Below are 22,257 nucleotides of genomic sequence, written 5' to 3' on the forward strand. Positions count from 1 at the left end.
CCTAATACAATTCGCTTAATCTCAGAAACTCTTTTTGGACACGTTCACTCATGGATTAAATTAGTCATGGCTGACTGTGAATAGTGAATTTATACAATTCCATCTGTAACTAAAAACTACTGCATTTGAATGATGCTGCATCCATGCCCCAGGCGTCAGTGTTAAGTCCAACACGACATAATTATTATTTTATTTTTTTTAGCCTACCCTTTTTACAGCGATTCAAAATAAACCTAGGAGAGGGAGTTTTGGGCATATCCTGTAAACATGTAGAGGACGTAGGAGGCAAACACGTGGCAAAAGAAAGCCCAGGCAAAGCGTCAGTATGGAAAAAGTGGGTGGAATGGCAATTTGTACGAGCAGGGTTTCAAAAATTGGGCGGGGATTTAGCGGCCCAGCCATAAATGTTTCAAATGCGGTGGTTCTAATTAATATTTCTAGTATTAACTCTTCATTATGTATTTTCAACCCAATGGCTATTAACTTTTCACAGTGTCAATATTCTGGTGAAATTTATCATGCATATCGCGACTGACGTCGACGTTGATTGCGTTGTCACGTACTACTTGTTGCTTTTCTCAGCGCTGGTGAAGATTAGCCAATCATAGTTGTTTGTGATTACTGGATGAGGTTATACAAATAATTTTGTATTGATTTTCTGGAGGAATTACATTTTTATATCAGTTTAATATGTATTAAAATAAAATTATTATACTTTTAATGTACACATTTCTCCAATAATAATAATAAACAAAAATCGTCCATCAATTTGATTGCGGTCTAATGGAGGTTTCAACTTTATGAGCCTCATAGCGCCCCCTGAAGGATTTTATAAAATGATAACAGGCAACATTTGCCACCCAATAATGCAAAGAACCGGTCACGTGACCGTCGAAGCAGGAAGAGCAGCCACATGCACATCAGGAGCACTAGAGTCAAACTGCAATAGGTCCTCAACCTGAACGCCGAACCAGGACTGAGAATACACAAGAATACACCATGTTTTGGAGACTTTTCTTCGTGACATTATTACTAGCCCTCATGGAACGGACGACCGGCCAGGAATTGGCGGAGGGTGAGTGGATTTGTCACCTAAGCATATACGTTTACAGTGAAACAGCGTGTTCCTGTGGGTACAACAGCAAACCAATATTAAACGCCGTCGGCTACACCTTAACTATAATTTTTATTACATTTAATATATTGTTTAACGCTGTTGACGTAGTTTGGCCCAGTCGTGTGAGTTAACCTGTTTTTGTCATGGGCCGTTAAAACCGCGGATAAAAAAAAAGAAACTACCTTCAGCGCAACCACTAATCAATCAATCTCTCTCTCTCTCTCTCTCTCTCTCTCTCTCTCTCTCTCTCTCTCTCTCTCTCTTATTTATACATATATTTCAAGCATCACTGACCACGTTTAAATGCACTTAATAAAACTGTTTATTTCAGAGTATATATATTATGCTTTTGATCATGATTATCTTATGTTTGTTCAGAATGTAAGAATGCATTATGAACATTCATAATCTTAACCATATAGAGTAGACATGTCAAACTCAAGGCCCGTATGCCACATAACTTTTAACTACTTTTAAACAAGCCTCCCAAAAGAAATGGCCAAACGAAAAGTGGACACTGAAAACAGGGATTTCAAGACAGGTGGGAGGTAGAGTATCGGTTTACTTACATTAGAGGTAAACCAGTTTGCCTTGTTTGTGGAGCTAGCGTAGCCAAAATTAAGGAATATAACGTAAGATGCCATTATGAGCCAAAACACCAGGACAAATACAAGCATGAGGACAGACAGAAGGAGGCAGATCACAAAATCACAAAGTGAGGCTGCTGTGACAGCTAGTTTTGTTGTGGCCGAAGAAATACTGAGGGAGAGTTTGTAAAGTGGTATATGATTAAAGTGTGCAACGTCACATACAACGTCGTGTATGTGAGCTTGCCACTGATTTACAAGAACAGTTGATGGAAAAGGAAAAAGACTTAATTATTGCCTTGCTGTGAATGAGAGCGCTGATGTGACTGATACTGCACAGCTGTCAATCTTCATCCATGGAGTGGACTCCAGTTTATGCGTTACAGAGGAATTTTTGGGAATGACATCAATGCATGGCACAACCATGGAAAAAGACACATTTGAGGAAGTATGTAATATGTAAATGAAACTGCCCTGGAACAAACTGACGGGATTGACGACAGATGGAGCACCTGCAATGTGCTGTAAAAAGAATGGATTAGTGGGGAGGATGCGGGAGAAGATGCAGCAGGAGAAATGTGCAGGTGAGCTGACAGTTTATCATGCATCTTACACCAGGAAACGCTCTGTGGTAAAGCTCTCAAAATGGGATATGTTCATAAAAGAAGAATGAAGTCTACCTAAATATGTTTTCCTTTTGCACTTTATCCAATATCCTGTTTAATAAATGTTGACCCTGTTTGGTCCTCGAGTAGCCTGTCAGGCACAACTCTGGGCACCTTTCCCCATCGCGATCTCGAGAGCTCTGTGGGGTGGCCGATCAGGTACCCTGTGGCGCCTGCCGCCTTCCTATATCGCCTATCCCAGGATCCGTCTCACTCGACCTGCCACCGCCAATGGCAGCTCTCACTCTGCTATCACTCATCTCTCACTGGCTTTGTCACTGTTTAAGCGTTTTACTCCTGATCCATCACCATTACCTGGACCTCTCAATCCGTCAGACAGCTCCAACTCACACCGTCATCATACTTGTGGCTCTTGCTCCGCCACTGTATACACACATGGCGCATGTACTGTTTCCATACACTAGGATATTTAAAACATTAATATTATGTTGCCTTTACAATCCTGTCTTTTTCTTTTGCACAAGGAAACTTAATCCAACTTCACAATGTACAGTCTACATCACTTTAATATATGCAGATTTGCTATTTGCATTGTCTGTAGTGTTTTTCTGTGGAGTGTAACCATTGTTATTTGTACTAATACGTGCTTTTATGGGTCATGTATGTCATATGTTAGGCCTACTTGCGGTTCAGAAGGCACTGTTTAATTTCATCCCCTGCCACACTGGAAACGATAATAAAAGCACTTGAACTTCAACTTAAAGGTTTAAACTGGGGCTGCTGCAGAGTGCAGTAATGGGGAAAGAGTTAAGCCTAACTTATTTACAATAAAACCCTACCATCCAGCGAGAATGCTTTGTGTCCACGATGTTTGTGTCAGTGTGCGTATCTATTCATTTTTAATTACAAAAGATAGACCACATCAGAATTATATTTGTTGTCTATTTGTAATTGTAAGAGAAAATGTTTAAATTGTATTAATTGCTTGGCACCTTATTTTAATCTTTGTTTATTGTTATTCTGTCCTATTTTATTATCATATTTAATTTTCTTGTCAGAAATTGTTCTGTTAATTAAATATTGTTTGGAAATATTGTATGTAAACACAATGATGCCAATAAAGTACTTTGAACAGAGTGTGTGTGAGAGTGAGAAAGCGAGCGAGCGTCTGTTAACGCACACAAAAGAATAAGCAGCATTGACATGTAGCATAGGGTCTTATTTAACATTATCATTGTTTGTAAACAAAAAGCTTTAAACTCCATAAATGTGTAATGCAAACCCTAAATATTTTTTCATATTAATTAATTCAATGTTGTTAACACTGCTTTTAGCAAAATAACCCTAACTTTACAGGAGGAAAAATATGACTATTGTAATGTATGCTACTGTTCATGTGTTTCATTATTATAAATTTATAACCGTCAACCCACCTTACAGTTAAAAGAACTAACCACCTTTTAGATACAGACATCACCTGTCAACTCTTGAATGTGCATGCGCATTAGCTATACAAACCGGGAAACTTGCGTTTGCATTCCATCAACGCAAAACGCAGCTCTCACCGAGATCCGTAAACACCACATGCAGCTCTCGCCTAGATCCGTCAATGCAAAACGCACCTCTCACACGATCCATAAATGCCACATGTAGCTCTTAGACTCGATCCGTCAACACAAAACGCAGCTTTCACCTAGATCCGTAAACGCCACATGCAGCTCTCGCACTCGATCCGTCAACGCAAAACGCAGCTTTCTCCTAGATCCGTAAACGCCACATGCAGCTCTCCCACTCGAGCCGTCAACGCAAAACGCAGCTTTCTCCTAGATCCGTTAACGCCACATACAGCTCTCGCACTCGATCCGTCAACGCAAAACGCAGCTTTCACCTAGATCCGTAAACGCCACATGCAGCTCTCGCACTCGATCCGTCAACGCAAAACGCAGCTTTCTCCTAGATCCGTAAACACCACACGCAGCTCTCGCACTCGATCCGTCAACGCAAAACGCAGCTTTCTCCTAGATCCGTTAACGCCACATTCAGCTCTCGCACTCGATCCGTAAACGCCACATGCAGCTCTCCCACTCGATTCGTCAACGCAAAACGCAGCTTTCACCTAGATCCGTAAACGCCACATGCAGCTCTCACACTCGATCCGTCAACGCAAAACGCAGCTTTCTCCTAGATCCGTAAACGCCACATGCAGCTCTCGCACTCGATCCGTCAACGCAAAACGCAGCTTTCTCCTAGATCCGTTAACGCCACATGCAGCTCTCCCACTCGATTCGTCAACGCAAAACGCAGCTTTCTCCTAGATCCGTAAACGCCACACGCAGCTCTCGCACTCGATCCGTCAACGCAAAACGCAGCTTTCTCCTAGATCCGTTAACGCCACATTCAGCTCTCGCACTCGATCCGTAAACGCCACATGCAGCTCTCCCACTCGATTCGTCAACGCAAAACGCAGCTTTCACCTAGATCCGTAAACGCCACATGCAGCTCTCGCACTCGATCCGTCAACGCAAAACGCAGCTTTCTCCTAGATCCGTAAACGCCACATGCAGCTCTCGCACTCGATCCGTCAACGCAAAACGCAGCTTTCTCCTAGATCCATTAACGCCACATGCAGCTCTTGCACTCGATCCGTCAACGCAAAACGCAGCTTTCACCTAGATCCGTAAACGTCACACGCAGATCTCGCACTCGATCCGTCAACGCAAAATGCAGCTTTCACCTAGATCCGTAAACGACACACGCAGCTATCGCACTCGATCCGTCAACGCAAAACATTTAGTTTTTCAAATTGAAAAACATTTTGGATTGATATAACTTGGCTTATTGAGGCGCAAATAACATGGCTGCCTGAGATAGTAAGAGGCAGCTCGAGTCAGAGTTGCTGTTGGCGGTGGCTCACACCGCCAACAGCAGTGACATTAACACACACACATAAGAAAGTGTTCCACCGCTGTTCAAATGCACTTTGGTTTTCATCATTTATATGTATAAATATTTTCCATCTGAAAGGACTAAATATTAAATGAAACAAATGCAAAGTAATCTCTTCAGTAATCAAATACTTCTTGAATGTAACTGTATTCTAATTACCAATTATTTTAATTGTAACTAGTTATATTTTGTATTTTAAATACGTAATCCCATTTCATGTATTCCGTTACTCACCAAACCGGAGTATGACATACTCTTTGTAAAAATAAATGGGAAAATCTTGATAATTATTTGGACCTTCAAAATATGTAATTCAATGATTGCTTTCTTTTGCAGATTTATGTACATCATTGAAGGATTGTGAATTATGCAAAAATAAGACTGACTGCCAGTGGATGACTTGCAAAGGTTAGTCCCTAATGTAAAATTCAAAGCTCATTTTACAATATTCAATTGGCCTTGAAGCAGTGTAATGCAGACAAGGTTATGCATTTTTTCAGAAAGCGGCTGCTTAAACTTATTTATTGTTGAGGTTTGTTTCCTATAAGCTTTTCAAGAAAAATATAGCTGCAGGCTGAGCTCCAAAAAAGGGGCGGGAGCTCCTGATTGTCAGCAAAGATAGTCAAAGCCCCTAACCCTAACAGTGATTGGAAGTTTTGCCCTGTTTTGGAACTGGCCCAACCACTTTCTGGAGTAACCCGCCCCTTATCGAGTTACTCCACCCATATTTGGTGATCTCCGGGCTGCAGCTATGCCTACTTGAGCTTGTCCCATGGGTGGGATGGGAATACCAACATTTTCACCTATTTACAATGTTGTACACATGCTTCACCTGACCTATTAGTCATAGTGAATTGTTTGTCTTTGCATATAAATGAGTACTTTTGTTTCACTAATGGTATCTACTACTGGCCTCACAGTAGCATGTGATTTAAAAAAATAAATAAAATTAAGGTTTGAATATCTAGCTGTGTTCCAGTTTTGCTCATATTTAAAGAGTATTCCGTATTTAATGCAAGTTTAGGTCAATCGGCAACATTTGTGGCATATTGTTGAATACCACAAAAAAAATTTGGACTAGTCCCAAATAGGGGTGGTAAAATATTGTTTTTCCGATGCATCGCAATCTTCAATCTCTCTTTCCTTAAATCCCAAGATCGTTCTTTTACTCTATGCGCAACCAAATACTACAATGAGAGAAAATCACTCACATTTGCAACCTAAAATGTTGTGCTACGTGACTAAAATTTGTGATTTCAGCAACTGGCTGATAATATTGATAATTGAGAATTTCTTGCATATGTAAGCAAAAGGGACATTATAACTGAGATATACTCATATGAATCAATATCGAATCGAAAGCATGTGCATCGGAATCGAATCTGGAAATCTGTATCAATACCCAGCACTTTTATTGAGAAAAAAAGCAAAAATCAAGGTTCCAGTAAGGCACCTAAAATGGAAGTGAATGTCCATTGTAAGCAACTCGGGCCTTGATTGGTCTTGTTTATAATGTTGTGTCAATTGTGATGAGACTTTCTGGTGTAATGCAAGTTGCCATCTTCGATATTTCCTTTAGACGCTGCCACTGTGGTTACGCCCATTATTCATGGGTTATGCAAAGAATAGAAAAGGGGCAGTTATTAGTTCATACAGCTAGTATTTGAGCTGCTCTTGCAAGTTGTGTTATTAGCAGGACAATTTGAGTCAAACCTGTTTTCAGGCCTGAACACTGACTGTGTGAATGTAGCTTTTTCCTAGTCCCGTATGTAAAGGCAAATTAATCGGCATTGAAGGTGTTCTGTAAATCTTTGTTTTTAAAGATTTAAACTAATTGGGTTCCAAACACAGATCCTGTAACTATCTAAATTGGTTCTAATATGGTGTATACTGAAGATTTAGATGAGATTGTAAACAAGTGTGTGTGTTTATTTAGTACTTGATGCTGGTTTTGTTCTGTGTTGGTCTGATGTAACTGCCCTTTTATCCCTAGAGTCCTTCTCCATGCCTCTTTGCTAATGCATGACGTGAAATGAGTTGGAGAGCGTAAACGTACTAATAAAACGCATGCACTGTTGCTATGGCACTCGAGGCTCTTCAAAAAATTAAAAAACAGGAAAGTGGTAAGAATTAAGTGGCAGTTTCATGAATGAGAAAAGTGGAAAATTCAAATTACTACAGAAATAAATGAACCAGTGGAGGAAAGAGTATATAACAATTCAAAATGGAAAATCTTGAGATAACAAAATTAGGCTAAATTTGGATTTTCAAATATGTAGATTGCCTTGAACAAGTGCTTGTTTTGTAACTTTGCACAGACTTGGGCTTATCTTTCCTACTATGTGAGACTTGATTTTGATACCTAAAAAAAAAAAAAGAAAATTGTTTATCCAAGTTTTTCCATTCACTCCCAAATTTGCTAACCTGTCACTAAATGTTAAAGTTGTGTAAGCCATTTAAAATAGAAATGAGGCATGATTCAAAGTCTTGTATTGTTTGATACTGTGTTTGCTACATTTTTATTTTATAAATCTTTTATATATTGCTGTACAAGGCCTTTTGTTTTGCAGGAATGATGTAAAAATTTCAAACTAAAAAACAGCAATTAATTGTTATACAATAATTGGTATGAGGCTGTGGGGAAGAACTTGTGTGGTTTCTTTTCATCCAGCATTTTTAGGAAATATTTTGCTTCGGTGTTATAAACTTTACCCTGTTATTGGGTAAAGTTCAACATAAGAACACAACTACATTGTACAACATTATATGAAGTTCATATATTGTTGTACAATGTAGTTGTGTTCTTGTGTTTATGACATTAAAGGGATAGTTGACCCAAAAAGGAATGTTTCAAATGAACATTCTTTATCCCTTTAGCTATCCCGTTTGAAAATATTTGTCAGTTTCTTCTAAGTATTCAGCCAGTTAAGTGTTTTTATTTTCTCAATCAAGCCTCAGTAATATATATTTTTGTGTGGTTAATGGATAAACCGATTATTAATACTTCATTACAGATTGCAGGCTTGCAGTTTTTCCCTCAACATTACAGTTATAAACCACTTCTGTGAATAAGCACTTCCACAAGCTTTGTTCTCAAGCTTAAATTAAATGTTAGTTGTCTCCACACCCATTGGCTGTGTCTTGTTTGAAAGGATGCATTCTCCGGAGGTCGCATTTGTCGGTCACATAACGTCATCGAGGCTGTCTCGTTTTATTTATTTTTTATTGGGAATGCAAAAAAGGTTAACAATTGTTTAAATGTAAGTGCTTATACATAAAAGGCATTGACAATAGATTAAAAAAACAAGAAAAAGACAAAAAATTAAACGAGACCTGCAAATGCGACCTCCGGAGGACGCAGCCTTCCAAACGAGACACAGCCACTGAGTCTGTATTGTGTCTCTGAGATTACACTTGTCAGCATGGAGAAGTGGTCTGACTGGACTGAGCAGGTGAAGTGTCTGTAACCGCACTTTCCCCCATAACAAAAGCCAGTAGCATTGCTATGAGCTCCCTAGAGATGACGTGATCAATTTACATTGATTCAGTGAAACACAACACACTGGAACGATTCAGGTCTTTCATGCTATAGTGCAGATTGTTGTGTAGTATAAACTACCATACAGTGGAAAATGTTTTAGTACCTTTAGATAATTGAGTATTCTATTTTTTTTTTTTAAAAAAGAGTAGAATTATTTTGTGTTTTGTATAAGTTAGTAATATTCTGTTTTTAGGACAGGACATAAATAAAATTTTTCCTCAAGACATGTTTTCCACTGTCCTGTTGGAAACTGGGCTAAATCTACATGTTACGACATTATAAATACTGTACGCTAATTTGAATTATTTAAATAGCTGGCTCTCTGTAGGTGTAGCGGGACATTAGACTATCAGGAAGCTACGATATTTGGTAAAAGATATATTGAATAATTTCGCAGAATTGTTTGCCTTAAAGAGATTGTTCACCCAAAAATGACATTTGTTATCACACATTCACCCTTTTTGTCCCCCAAACAATGAAAGCGAATGATGACGGAGTCCTTAAACTTCTGCCTAACAATTGCTTTTGTGTTCTACTGAAGAAAACGTTATACGGGTTTATAACGACATAAGGCTAATGATGACAGAATTTCTTTTCTTTTTTGGATGAACTACCAATCCCTTTAAATATTACAATGTCTTTTTACCAACCTATTACTTTAAGGAAACCTTTCACCAAATCACACATCTGAGTAGACAATATATAGTGTTTGCTCACTACTACTTTTGCAGATTGTACTGTTGAAACATTGTCATGATTGCCCTTATAGGTTTAGGCTACTGTAACATACTGATTCCAACACATAGGAACGGGTTATGGGATATAGTACAATTTTTTTTACTACAAGTAAACTGTAGGTTTTCACGTTGTATATCTTACTCAAAAAGAATCCAGAAAGTACATACTGAGGGGCACAGATGTTAAAGAAAAACGTAATGCCTGGTTTTGCCCTCTAAAACCAAAACAAACTGGAAACGTGCCAGTTCACAATATTTTTCAGCTAAATGCACCAGAGAGTGCTGGCATAGTGCTTTTACAATAATGAGCATTTATACATTTCCCTTAAATAATTTTTTGAGACCGGGTTGCTGAAATTGTTTTTCTGTTGGTACAAATTGCTGAGGGCTGAGAAACATTAGGGAACCTGTGGATGTTTTTGATAGTCAAGAACTTAAACGGTGTCTTGATATGAAGGCTGCATGCTAGCTAGGATATGTCCTTTTGAAGGCTGCAGGCAAGCCTTGTTTAAATGAGACTGCCTTCGTGGGACAAACGGAACTTATCGTTGTTATGACAGTACGCCACTCTTTAACAAGTGAGTGAAAAGGTAACAAAGTCCCTTTGGAAGGTGGATGTAGAGGAAAAAGAAAATAGATTGTACATGTGTACTTTTAGTCTATAGTACTTTTTAATTGTATATTCCTATAATTATACATATTATATGCTCCGCACCCATCTACCGAGTTACTTCAACTTGGGAATTAACATTATTTTCATTTGAACATCATATTTTTGGGCAAATGATGTTAATTTCCATAGAAACAAAGAATTGTGGGTTGTGAGTGCCCACAGTAGATACACCTCATGCATCCTCCAAATTGTTGTGAAAGATCTGAAGGCTGCATTTGGAATGTCCTACTTGCTTTGCTGAAAAGAGACGGCCTCGATGACGTATGCGGCTGACAAATGCGACCTTTGGAGGACGCAGCCTTTGAAACGAGACCAGCTTTAGTCAAAATGTAAGGAATTGGAAACATGTAAGCTGTTGTCTCAGTTTGATGATGTCAGTGTGGAATTTCTACATGACAGTTTTACCTTTTCACAAATGCATGTGACATTTCCCTCCGTGTATGCGGTTTCGTTATGAAGCTTTATAGTACACAATGTACTTTCATACACCTATGAATAATGTATTTGTCCTGTTAAAGGTGCACTAAGTTTTTGCAAATTAAAGTTTTACACAAAGGCATGAATAGCATTTGTTTAGAAATTAGTTGAAAATGATGTACACATATTAGATAGTCAGTCATATCAGAAACCCTATAAAAGCAGTTTAATTTTACATGGTGTGGGTTAGTGTTGTCACGGTACCAAAATGTCAGTACCGTAATTTCCGGACTATTGAGCGCACCCGAATATAAGCCGCACCCACTGATTTTTAAATAAAATATTATTTTGAACATAAATAAGCCGCACCTGTCTATAAGCCGCAGGTGCCTACCGGTACATTGAAACAAATGAACTTTACTCAGGCTTTAAAGAAACACGGCTTGTAACAAAAATAAATAGGCTTTAACGAAACACGGTGTAGCAGCGGGGGCGTGGTCAAGCGCCCGTCCGGGAGAGAAAAGCGGTAAGGGCGCTTACACCTGAGCTAAATTATGTCTAACACCGGTGTCTAATTTCAGTAAGCATGGGGAGAGCGGCATAAAAAGGCAGCAGCCACAGAGCTGAGAGAGTGACACACGTCAGTCTAGTGTTGGCCCATAGAAGAATTGAGAAACTTTATCAAATTGATTGTAAACATTGCTGTGGCCATTAAAAGCCTTACCTGGAACGTCAAGTGCTCTGCTGAAAAGTGTCACACTGGTGCCAGTGTGACAGTTTTCCCAAGAAGGACATGTGAAGCAGGGCACATGAAATTAGACACCGGTGTTAGACATAATTTAGCGCAGGTGTAAGCGCCCTTTACAGCTTTTCTCTCCCGGACGGGCGCTTGACCATGCCCCCGCTGCCACACACGGCTTGTAATAAAACATTTGCAGTAAACAGTAGCCTACCAAGAAAGTCATTGGTCACTATCTTCCTCGTCCTGTGCACTGAAACCACTGAAGTCATCTCCTTCGGTGTCGGAGTTGAATAGCCTCAGATTTAGTTGTCTAAATCAGATTTAGAGTCAATTCCTCACGCTGCTGTTTCCAATGTCTTATCATCGACTCATTAAGACCAAGCTCCCGTGCAGCAGCCAGCTCAATCGCCTTCAACTTGAAAGCAGCATCATATGCAGTTCTCCATGTCTTTGCCATGGTGAGGGTGACAAAATTACTACCGTAATCAGAATGATGGGAAGTTTGAGCGCGCTCGATTTAATCTAAACAGTAAACAAAAAAAGTTGTTTTGACCTTAACCCGTTCGGCAATTTCATTGGTCTAATGAAAGCTTCACGCCGTCAAAAAATTGAGCACGTCACAATGGTTTTTTTATATATATATATATATATATATATATAACATTTGAAAGCGGGAAAAATCCATATATTAGCCGCGTCATTGTATAAGCCGCGAGGTTCAAAGCGTGAGAAAAAAGTTGCGGCTTATAGTCCGGCAAGGCAAGTTTATTTATATAGCACATTTCATACACAATGGTAATTCAAAGTGCTTTACATAGAAGAGATTAAAATAAGAATAAAAAAAATAAGAATAATTGAAACAGTTTAGAATAAAATAAAATACAGTACAAACAGTCGGACACACAGTGGCACAGTGCTCATTCAGTAAATGCACAGCTAAACAGGTGTGTTTTGAGTCTGGATTTGAATGTGACTACTGTAGGAGCACATCTGATCTCTTCTGGAAGCTGGTTCCAGCTGCGGCTTTCATAATAGCTAAAAGCAGACTCTCCTTGCTTAGAGTGAACCCTTGGTATTTCTAGCTGATGTGATCCTAATGATCTGAGTGATCTGTTGGGTTTATATTCAGTGAGCATATCTGCAATATATTGAGGTCCTAGCCCATTGAGTGATTTATATACCAGTAATAATACTTTAAAATCAATCCTAAATGTAACTGGGAGCCAGTGTAAAGACCTGAGGACTGGTGTGATATGTTCATATTTTGTGGTTCTGCTCAGAATCCTGGCAGCAGCGTTCTGTATGAGCTGCAACTGTCTTATGGTCTTTTTGGGAAGGCCAGTGAGGAGTCCATTACAAAAATCCACCCTGCTGGTGATGAAAGCATGCACAAGTTTCTCTAGGTCTTGATTGGAAACAAAGCATCTAATTCTTGCAATATTTTTCAGATGATAGTATGCTGATTTAGTTATTGCTTTGACATGACTACTGAAACTAAGATCTGACTCTACTAAACAACACTCTTTTATTAAAGGGGTCATGACATGAGAAACCAAATTTGCCTTGATCTTTTGGTATATAAGAGGTCTTTGTATCATTAAAACGAACTGCAAGTTTAATATTTTAAGACGTCCTCCCCATTCTAAACGAATCATTTATTTAATCAAGCTCAAAATACAGCTCGTTCTGGATTCATGGTTAGAAGTGACGTGTCGGTTAGAAGTGACGTAACAGCGTTTGCATATGACCGCCTCCAGCACAAGATAACTACGATTTAAGCGCAAGACAACTACGCTCATTTCAGTATCGCCGTCGCCTCACAAGTGTTCAGTCGATGGACAGCGAGCTCTGACAGAGACTACTTGTGCACAGGAAAATTACGATGCCACACAGATGTGCTGTTCCTGGCTGTGGTCAAACAAAACCTCTGAATAAGCTGCCGAAAGATCCAGACGTCAGGGAAAAATGGATGCAGTTTATTTTTTGCGGACGTTCCAGTCACGGCAGTGTTAACTTAAGCGTTTGTTCTGTACATTTTAAGGATGACTGTTTTGAGAACAAATCTCAATATGATGCTGGCTTTGCCAGAAAACTGTTGCTCAAAGATAAGTCCGTGCCGACTATTCTGGGAACAACGACGACGCAAACTGTAAGTAATCTATTTTAAACAGTGTTTTTACTTAGTTTACTTGCATATTGTTCTGGCTGGGGGCGTCAATAATTGATACATAGGCACTGACGTTAGCCAATCATAACAGTGGGCGTTAACACTGAAGTCTTAAATGGAAAACGCCCCCAAAACAGACTGTTTGAATCAGAGGATGAGAAACAGGGTGGGAAAAGGTCATAAATCACTAGATTTTAAAAGTTTTTCTTAAAAAAAAATATATTAATACTATAATTGCACCTAAGGGAACATAATAATACAATAAAAAAAACCATGTCATGACCCCTTTAACAAAGTCTACAAAACATTAGCAGCAGAACTAAGAACCGAAATATGCCATTGAGCAACACTTTAATTTAAATATATTATTTTTTTAATTATAACAAAACGGAACAATGTATGTTTAAAGTATTTTTGAACACTTTGCTTCAACTTTTGCAACTTTTAAGTTAACCAAGTACTAAAAAAAGCCTAAATAAACAAGCATACAATAGAATTAATAAAAAAACAATTTACAAAGTAATGTGCAAAGTGCTCTTATTAATAAAGCTGCATATTGCCAATTTTCTTCATGATAAGAAATGCATAGTGACGTGTGTGTGTGTGTGTGTGTGTGTGTGTGTGTGTGTGTGTGTGTATATATATATATATAGGTATTATGATTAAGTCGCGATCAACATTCTAATCTAGCTGCATTTAGCATGCATGCTCGAGGGAGGAGCGACCGAGGCAGAGTCTCTCTCAGCCGGGTACAGTTTCAATCTCTCCCCCTGAGATCGGGACATTCGCGCAACTCATAGAAGAGACACCGACCACACAGAGGAATGCCAGTTTCTGAGTTTATAGTTATTAACATGACCTGCTTCTGTATTATTTGAACTTTAATAAAGCAATTTTACTGCATTTAAGATGTTACGCCGGGATGTTTCCTTTAAAGAGCTCCGCCTCCGCATATTCCACAACGGTACATGCTTTTGAATGTACTTTTTTTTTTTTTATAATTCCCTAATACATTGGGATCTACATAAAATAAACTGTGAAAGTTTCGAGTGCATCTGGACTGATCTGTGTAATTCTTCCTCCATTAGGCATGAATTGCTGCTCTCACGCTATATCGTTACAGTTTAATGTGATTAAACGGTTATTCGACAACGAACATTTTTCTCATCAATTTTGTATTTTCGACGATGCCAATAATGTCGACTAAACGTTTCAGCCCTTATGCAAATGATAATATGCTTTTAAACTCACCTGCTTTATTTGCTTGAATAAATCTGGGTGTCTGTCTTTATTAAGTTTGATGTGTTCCCTCCTATCGTCAGAAAATTGCGAAAAGCGGCGTTTACAAATAGGTTTTTGCTGATCTGTGATGTTTCCCTTTTCCTCAGCCTCAAATTACCTGGCTTTTTCCACTTTTTTTCGACACGATTCAGTTGAGGCTCCGCAGCAGCTTTGCTTGTTGTCATCTTTTGCTTGTTGTGAGCTTTCGAAAGTTCCTGCCTCTGCATGGGTACCGGGTAGAAATTCTGGTATTGTAAATAATTTTGAGTACCGACTTGGTACCGGGGTACTGGTATTTTTGACAACACTAGTGTGGGTCGCCCCATTATGGCCGCTGCCACGTTGGCAGCACATGACAACCTGTGTCATGCATTTGACTGAGTTTGAGTTACAACAACTAGGGATGGGGCAATATATCGTGAACCAAATAAATTACGTATCGTGACAACTCGATATTTCGAAAATTTTAAACATTGTTTCTGTCCATGTGATCCAACACTGATTAGCCACAACATTAAAACCACTGACAGATGAAGTGAATAACATTTATTATTTTGTTACAGTGGCACCTGTCAAGGGGTGGGATATATTAGGTAGCAAGTGAACAGTCATTTCTTGAATTTCATGTGTTGGAAGCCGGAATAATGGGCAAGCATAAGGATCTGAGTGACTTTGACAAGGGCTAAATTGTGATGCTAGACGACTGGGTCAGAGCATCTCCAAAACGGCAGGTCTTGTGGGGTGTTACCGGTATGCAGTGGTTAGTAACTACCAAAATTGGTCCAAGGAAAGACAACCTTGGAATCGACGACAGGATGCTCATTGGGAGCGAAGGCTTGTCCGTCTGGTCCGATCCCACAGAAGAGCTACTGTAGCACTGGACATGATAGAAATGTTTCAGAACATGCAGGGGCTGCGTAACTGCAGAGTGCACTAGGGTTGGGCGATGTCCCCTAAATTGGCAGTTGACGATGTTGACAGTAAAACATCGCGATGGACGATGATATCGTCGGTGGTGGTGGTGGTGGGTGGGGGGTGGGTAAATCATTTTCAAAAATTATATGAAAAATTATAATTTCGTTATTTTACTAACCCAACTAATGACTCGTCGGCGCTTTATCAGTAGGTTGCACCGACACGTGAAGCATTTTTTTTTAGCTTTCACTTAAGAAGAGTTGTGCACTATTTATTTTAATATATCTCTTTACATAAATACTATTTTCCACTTAAAAACTATAATTTCGTTATTTTACTCACTGATGAGCAAAGGTCGAGGCAGAAATGACCATGTACCTGCAGGAAATGGCCATTGATGGGGAAGAGGACCCGCTGACTTGGTGGAAAACGAACGACAAAAGGTTTCCGTTCATTGCAAGATTAGCACGGAAATATCTGTGCATATGTGCTACCAGTACTCCATCAGAGCGGGTCTTCAGCACAGCGGGGTAGTGTAGTTACTCCAATCCGCAGCTTATTAAAACCAGATAAAGTGAATATGTTGGTATATCTGGCCAGAAACATCGAAATTTAAACATGGTCTATGGTGAAAGATATTAGACTTCTTTACGCATTTTTTCGCCATCCGTTGCGGAGCTATTCGATTTTGCATATTATTTTTTAAACGTTCATTTGTGTAGTTCATATGACCACTTTACAATATTTCAATAACAATTTATTTTGTAGCCTGTGCTGAAGTTAATTGTGCTGCTAATTATAAGTGAAATGTTAATGCCGAGTTTCGGTCTGAGTGTTGTTCCGTTTTCTTGTTCTTTATTTGTTGTTCTTCTATGTTTTAATAAATGTGTGTTGTTCATATTCACCTTGTTTCTTTCATTTGATTTGACATTATGGATTTATGGCCAAGGAAATTTTTCTTTAAAAGTATTAACCAGACAAAAGTTATTTGACGTTCGCTGGTCTGGGTTTATCTTAAACTGCCGCTTCAGTGTATACAAGAGCTATGTGACAATGAGCAAGATTTTCTGAGACACTACAACTACTAATAATTAATAAAGGCTATTTTCTTGTAGCCTACAACATAAAATATTTTAATCTAAATGTACAGTGTAAGACATGTAAAAAAAAAAAGCTAATAATGTCAAGATCAATATTTGTGCAGCCTGCCTGACATGGTATTTTCACAGACTTAACACGTCACGTCTCTGGCATATACCACAGTATTTAAAATAGCATATATGCATTAGTTATATTCTCAATTTAATTTACAGAGCAATCCCTGCAAAGTTTTTAGGTTAACTATAGAAGAGACTAGGATTAGTGAGTCACACTAGCAAGACTCGCAAAAGGGGGCGTGGCATCACGATGGTGGCTCTACATCGTGATGTTGGTCAGCCATCACGATGGACGATGATATCGTCCATCGGCACAACCCTAGAGTGCACATGCTGACCCCTGTCCACAGCCAGAAGTGCCTACAATGGGCACGTGAGTGTCAGAACTGGACCATGGAGCAATTGAAGAAAGTGGCCTGGTCTGATGAATTGCGCTTTCTTTTCGATCATGTGGACGACCGGGTGCATGTGCATCGTTTACCTGGGGAAGAGATGGCAGTAGGATGTACCATGGGGCGGAGGCAGTGTGATGCTCTGGGCAATGTTCTGCTGGGAAATCTTTGCTCCTGGCTACTTTGACACGTATCACCTACCTAAAGATTGTTGCAGACCACATACACCCCTTCATGGCAACTATATTCCCTGATGGCAGTGGCCTCTTTCAACATGATAATGTGCCCTTCCACACTGCAAAAATTGTTCAGGAATGGTTTGAGGAACATTGAGTACAAAGAGTTCAATGTGTTGACTTGGCCTCCAAATTCCCCAGATCTCAATCTGATTAGGGATCTATGGGATGTGCTGGACCAACAAGTCCGATCCATGGAGGCCCCACCTCACGATTTAAAAAATCTGCTGCTAACGTCTTGGTGCCAGATACCACAGGATACCTTCAGAGGTCTTTTGAAGTCCATGCTTTGACAGGTCAGAGCTGTTTTGGTGGAACGAAGGGGACCTACACTATATTAGGCAGGTGGTTTTAATGTTGTGCCTGATCGGTGTAAATGAAACAATCCGTCAAACATCATAAGCTCTTTTTTTCGACACTGTCTACAGGGTTTGCACAAGGTCCTTGAAGTGCTTAAAATGCTTGAATTTAGCTCTTAAAAATAAGTACTGGAATACGTAGAAAATAACCTTGTTTTGAGTGCTTGAGATTAAAACCATTTCTTCATTTCTAATGTGTGCCCATCTAAGATGAAATCCCGTACGCTACTTTCGTTGAATAATGTGCCTTTTAACATCCTTTTTCTTCTGCCATACTTTGTCATTTAAGTGTTATCATATCGAATTGAGATATTGAATCTCAAACCTCATATTGTAGATCGATCTGAATTGTGAGAACCATATCTTCCCATCCCTAACCTCCACTGATAATGACACTATTCGTTTGGATTGGATTAGTGCTGCACGATAAATCATATCGCAATCGCGATGTCAGCCTGTGCGATTTATATGATGGCAAAATGCTGCGATGTATATTAAATAAGTGCATGTGTGGATGTGACAGCCCATTCTCTCTGAGAGTTTGCCCATTTTCTACACCGCTAATAAAAAGATGACCAGTCAGTCTCAGTTTAGGGAGTGGCACGTGTGGTCATGTCAGTTTCCGGTGTTCAGCGTGGAGATAGATGCCGTGCAGACCGAAAAATAACACCGATCATAGCTTGGCGATTATATCTTTATTTCATCCTTAATTCAAGTTCATATTATACGGGAGCGTGCCAGGTAAATAAACACAAACTCCAAAACTGTCATTCTCGGTGCAGTCAGAGCCGTTCAACCAGTCGCGGGAGTAGAGACCGGGAGAGATTTAAAGTTCTGCCGGGTGATGCGCACTCTAAAACGGAGACGCTCGTCTCTCACCCCCGCTGTCTGTAGCTTGCAACGTGTTGCATCATTGAGATCATCATGATAAGATCAATCTGTGTGTGTATGTGTGTATATATGTATGTATGTACGTGTGTAATTATTTATATATATATATATATACATACATACACACACACACACACACACACACTCACCTAAAGGATTATTAGGAACACCTGTTCAATTTCTCATTAATGCAATTATCTAATCAACCAATCACATGGCAGTTGCTTCAATGCATTTAGGGGTGTGGTCCTGGTCAAGACAATCTCCTGAACTCCAAACTGGGAAAGAAAGGTGATTTAAGCAATTTTGAGCGTGGCATGGTTGTTGGTGCCAGATGGGCCGGTCTGAATATTTCACAATCTGCTCAGTTACTGGGATTTTCACGCACAACCATTTCTAGGGTTTACAAAGAATGGTGTGAAAAGGAAAAACATCCAGTATGCGGCAGTCCTGTGGGCTGAAAATGCCTTGTTGATGCTAGAGGTCAGAGGAGAATGGGCCGACTGATTCAAGCTGATTGAAGAGCAACTTTGCCTGAAATAACCACTCGTTACAACCGAGGTATGCAGCAAAGCATTTGTGAAGCCACAACACGCACAACCTTGAGGCGGATGGGCTACAACAGCAGAAGACCCCACCGGGTACCACTCATCTCCACTACAAATAGGAAAAAGAGGCTACAGTTTGCAAGAGTTCACCAAAATTGGACAGTTGAAGACTGGAAAAATGTTGCCTGGTCTGATGAGTCTTGATTTCTGTTGAGACGTTCAGATGGTAGAGTCAGAATTTGACGTAAACAGAATGAGAACATGGATCCATCATGCCTTGTTACCACTGTGCAGGCTGGTGGTGGTGGTGTAATGGTGTGGGGGATGTTTTCTTGGCACACTTTAGGCCCCTTAGTGCCAATTGGGCATCGTTTAAATGCCACGGCCTACCTGAGCATTGTTTCTGACCATGTCCATCCCTTTATGGCCACCATGTACCCATCCTCTGATGGCTACTTCCAGCAGAATAATGCACCATGTCACAAAGCTCGAATCATTTCAAATTGGTTTCTTGAACATGACAATGAGTTAACTGTACTAAAATGACAAGTACAGTTGACAAGTCTTCACAGAGATATAAAGAGACACGATGCACCGTTAGCAAAGTGGTATTTCAGAAAATTATCCACACTGGACAAGAGATACTAGATTTGGACATACCAGTTGGTCATTTAAAAAAAACAAAAAAACAACAGCAACAACAACCGTGTTAGTGTGAAAGTGTGAACCACACTTTTATATCCAGTTTCCTTTTCAAAAGAGTTTATAGAAAGTACATGTTACATCCTGCTTAAATGTCCCTGTTTGTTTGGACAATCTTATTTTCATGTTCTTATTAATTGTTCCATTTTATTTAGGTGTAATATTGAGAAAATAACAAGTTTGCAGTAATGCAAAGTTGTTATTTAATTATTTTAAATTGAAAACACTGCATTTATAGTTGTTGTTGCTGGTTTGTATGTTTGAGTTGAGAAATACACATTTCAGCATTCAGTAATCTTTGAGGGCATTTTCCTTGATAACCAAGCAAGTTGACTCATGTTACCATTTTGTTTATTATACTGCAATTGCGTATCGCAATATGACATTCTTCCCAAATCGGGCAGCCCTAGATTGGATACAAGATTGTCCATCATAGGAATGTATTAGGAGATGGATAAAAACAGACTAAAAGTAACAAAACAGAAGAGAAACAAACATATTCGGTGTAAAGCAGCAGCATTTGGTAGGAGCCTTTAACATGGTTTAAACACTAGTGTAAGTACAGGTTAGGTATGAGTATTGGATTTGTTGTGCTGACAAGACATGAGAGCTTCTGTATTTGCCATTACAGGGATTTGGTAAAGCAGATAAGGTCTTATAGATTTTTCAAGTGTTTCATTAGGTTAAAAATGTGTACTGCCACATCATGAATCACATGATCTGCTTCTTAATTAAGGAAAGCATAGTAAAACAGGAATTAACATTGCCGGATTACTTTCTAGAATCTTCTGTAGCACAATTTCAGCCACTACACACCCATGCTGATTATCAGAGCTGTGGAAATATAAATGACAAACATGAGCAAGACAACACAGTCTGTAAAGCGGATTATGAAACAATGTGTAATTGTTATCAGTAGGTATTTGAGCCCTGTGTTGTCTGTCATACACTCATACAATGCTAGATGTGTAACCATAATTGGAAATCAGCTGATTGTGATGCAGGAGTTTTGGGAACATTTTCCCTTTAGCATGGATTCCTCCCCTTCCTTCTGTCTATCTCATCACAGTATGACTTATTTTTCAGTGCTTTTTCTTATTGAGTCAAAAAACATTGTTATCAGTCACAGGACTTTTTATGCTGATTTGTTTATGCTTTATCTAAGATGTATAAGATTTATATAAGTGGTTGGTTGCCCTGACTCCCCATATAACTTGAAACAAAATGGAGTGTATGATATTTTTAAATCTGTGTCAGTGTTGAATATGGACAACTAGAGAATAAATATCACACATAAACTTAAGGAATGCCTTTCCTTGAGGCACTTCCTGAGTTATATGTACAGCTAAAATATTTTCATCAATCAGTCGAGGCTTGGAATGTCACATTGAATGTTCACAATTTTAGTGACAGTGTTTGTTTGAGCTGTTGCCGTGTTACAGAGGTTCCTTTTTCTTGTAATGAAAATACACTGAAAAAAAAAGTACTTTTTTTTTTTTTTATGATAATGTAGTCATTTTTAAATGTGTTTCTTTTACATTCAGACAGTGAGTTCCAGTGTCTTAATGCCACTGTTGAGGGCCCTGATGTTAACTGTACCAAGAACAACTGTTCAGGTAAGCCATCTCAAGCTCACCTTTTATTAGAATATATTGTTTCAGGAAGAAAAACAATTTACTTCAGACAATCACAACTCATTCTGGCAGTTGGTTGTAGCATATATTAACTGAAAGATAAAAAAACAAAACATTAACTAAGAATGTTCTGTGGTTTGACCAGTTCTTTACACAATCCCTGTTTTAACTTTATTTCCTCTGTACTGAAGAGCCAACAGTGGCCCCGATAATGATCTCCACCACCATCAACTCCACCGCCAACAGCACTGTTCTGCCTACCAAAGGTAAAAGATTAAGACTAGTGTGATAAAATAACTTATTACCCATTTCTGTGTAAAGGGATTTAAAATCTTTCAACTATGGTGTCAAGACAACATATTGATAAAATCGTTAATTGATAATGAAAAGAACCGGAAACAAATGTTATCGTTTAGTCGGATATGTGCGATTTGCATGGATAAGCTCTGTAAGTTATTTCATTTTACAGTGATAAAAAAATGTGTTTGCATGATAACTAGTTTGAAAAATGTCTGAAACAAATGCACTACTCAAGTTGTCCAGCGTATGGGAGCACTTTACACATTTTAATGTGGGCCTGGTTGAGTTC

General features: G+C 39.1%; 1 protein-coding gene across 1 annotated transcript in view; it reads left to right on the forward strand.

Annotated features, from left to right (window-relative positions):
- Window positions 1-905: 905 nt before the first annotated feature.
- The window catches only part of cd164 (CD164 molecule, sialomucin), a 28,384-nt gene continuing 7,032 nt past the window's right edge, over window positions 906-22,257 (forward strand). The window contains exons 1-4 of the mRNA XM_052099198.1: window positions 906-1,075; window positions 5,613-5,684; window positions 21,579-21,650; window positions 21,860-21,934. Coding sequence (XP_051955158.1) covers window positions 1,000-1,075; window positions 5,613-5,684; window positions 21,579-21,650; window positions 21,860-21,934 — 295 coding nt within the window. The 5' untranslated portion in view covers window positions 906-999. The remainder of the gene's footprint in view (window positions 1,076-5,612; window positions 5,685-21,578; window positions 21,651-21,859; window positions 21,935-22,257) is intronic.

The sequence above is a fragment of the Xyrauchen texanus genome, chromosome 30, assembly GCF_025860055.1.
Source record: "Xyrauchen texanus isolate HMW12.3.18 chromosome 30, RBS_HiC_50CHRs, whole genome shotgun sequence".
Lineage (NCBI taxonomy): Eukaryota > Metazoa > Chordata > Actinopteri > Cypriniformes > Catostomidae > Xyrauchen > Xyrauchen texanus.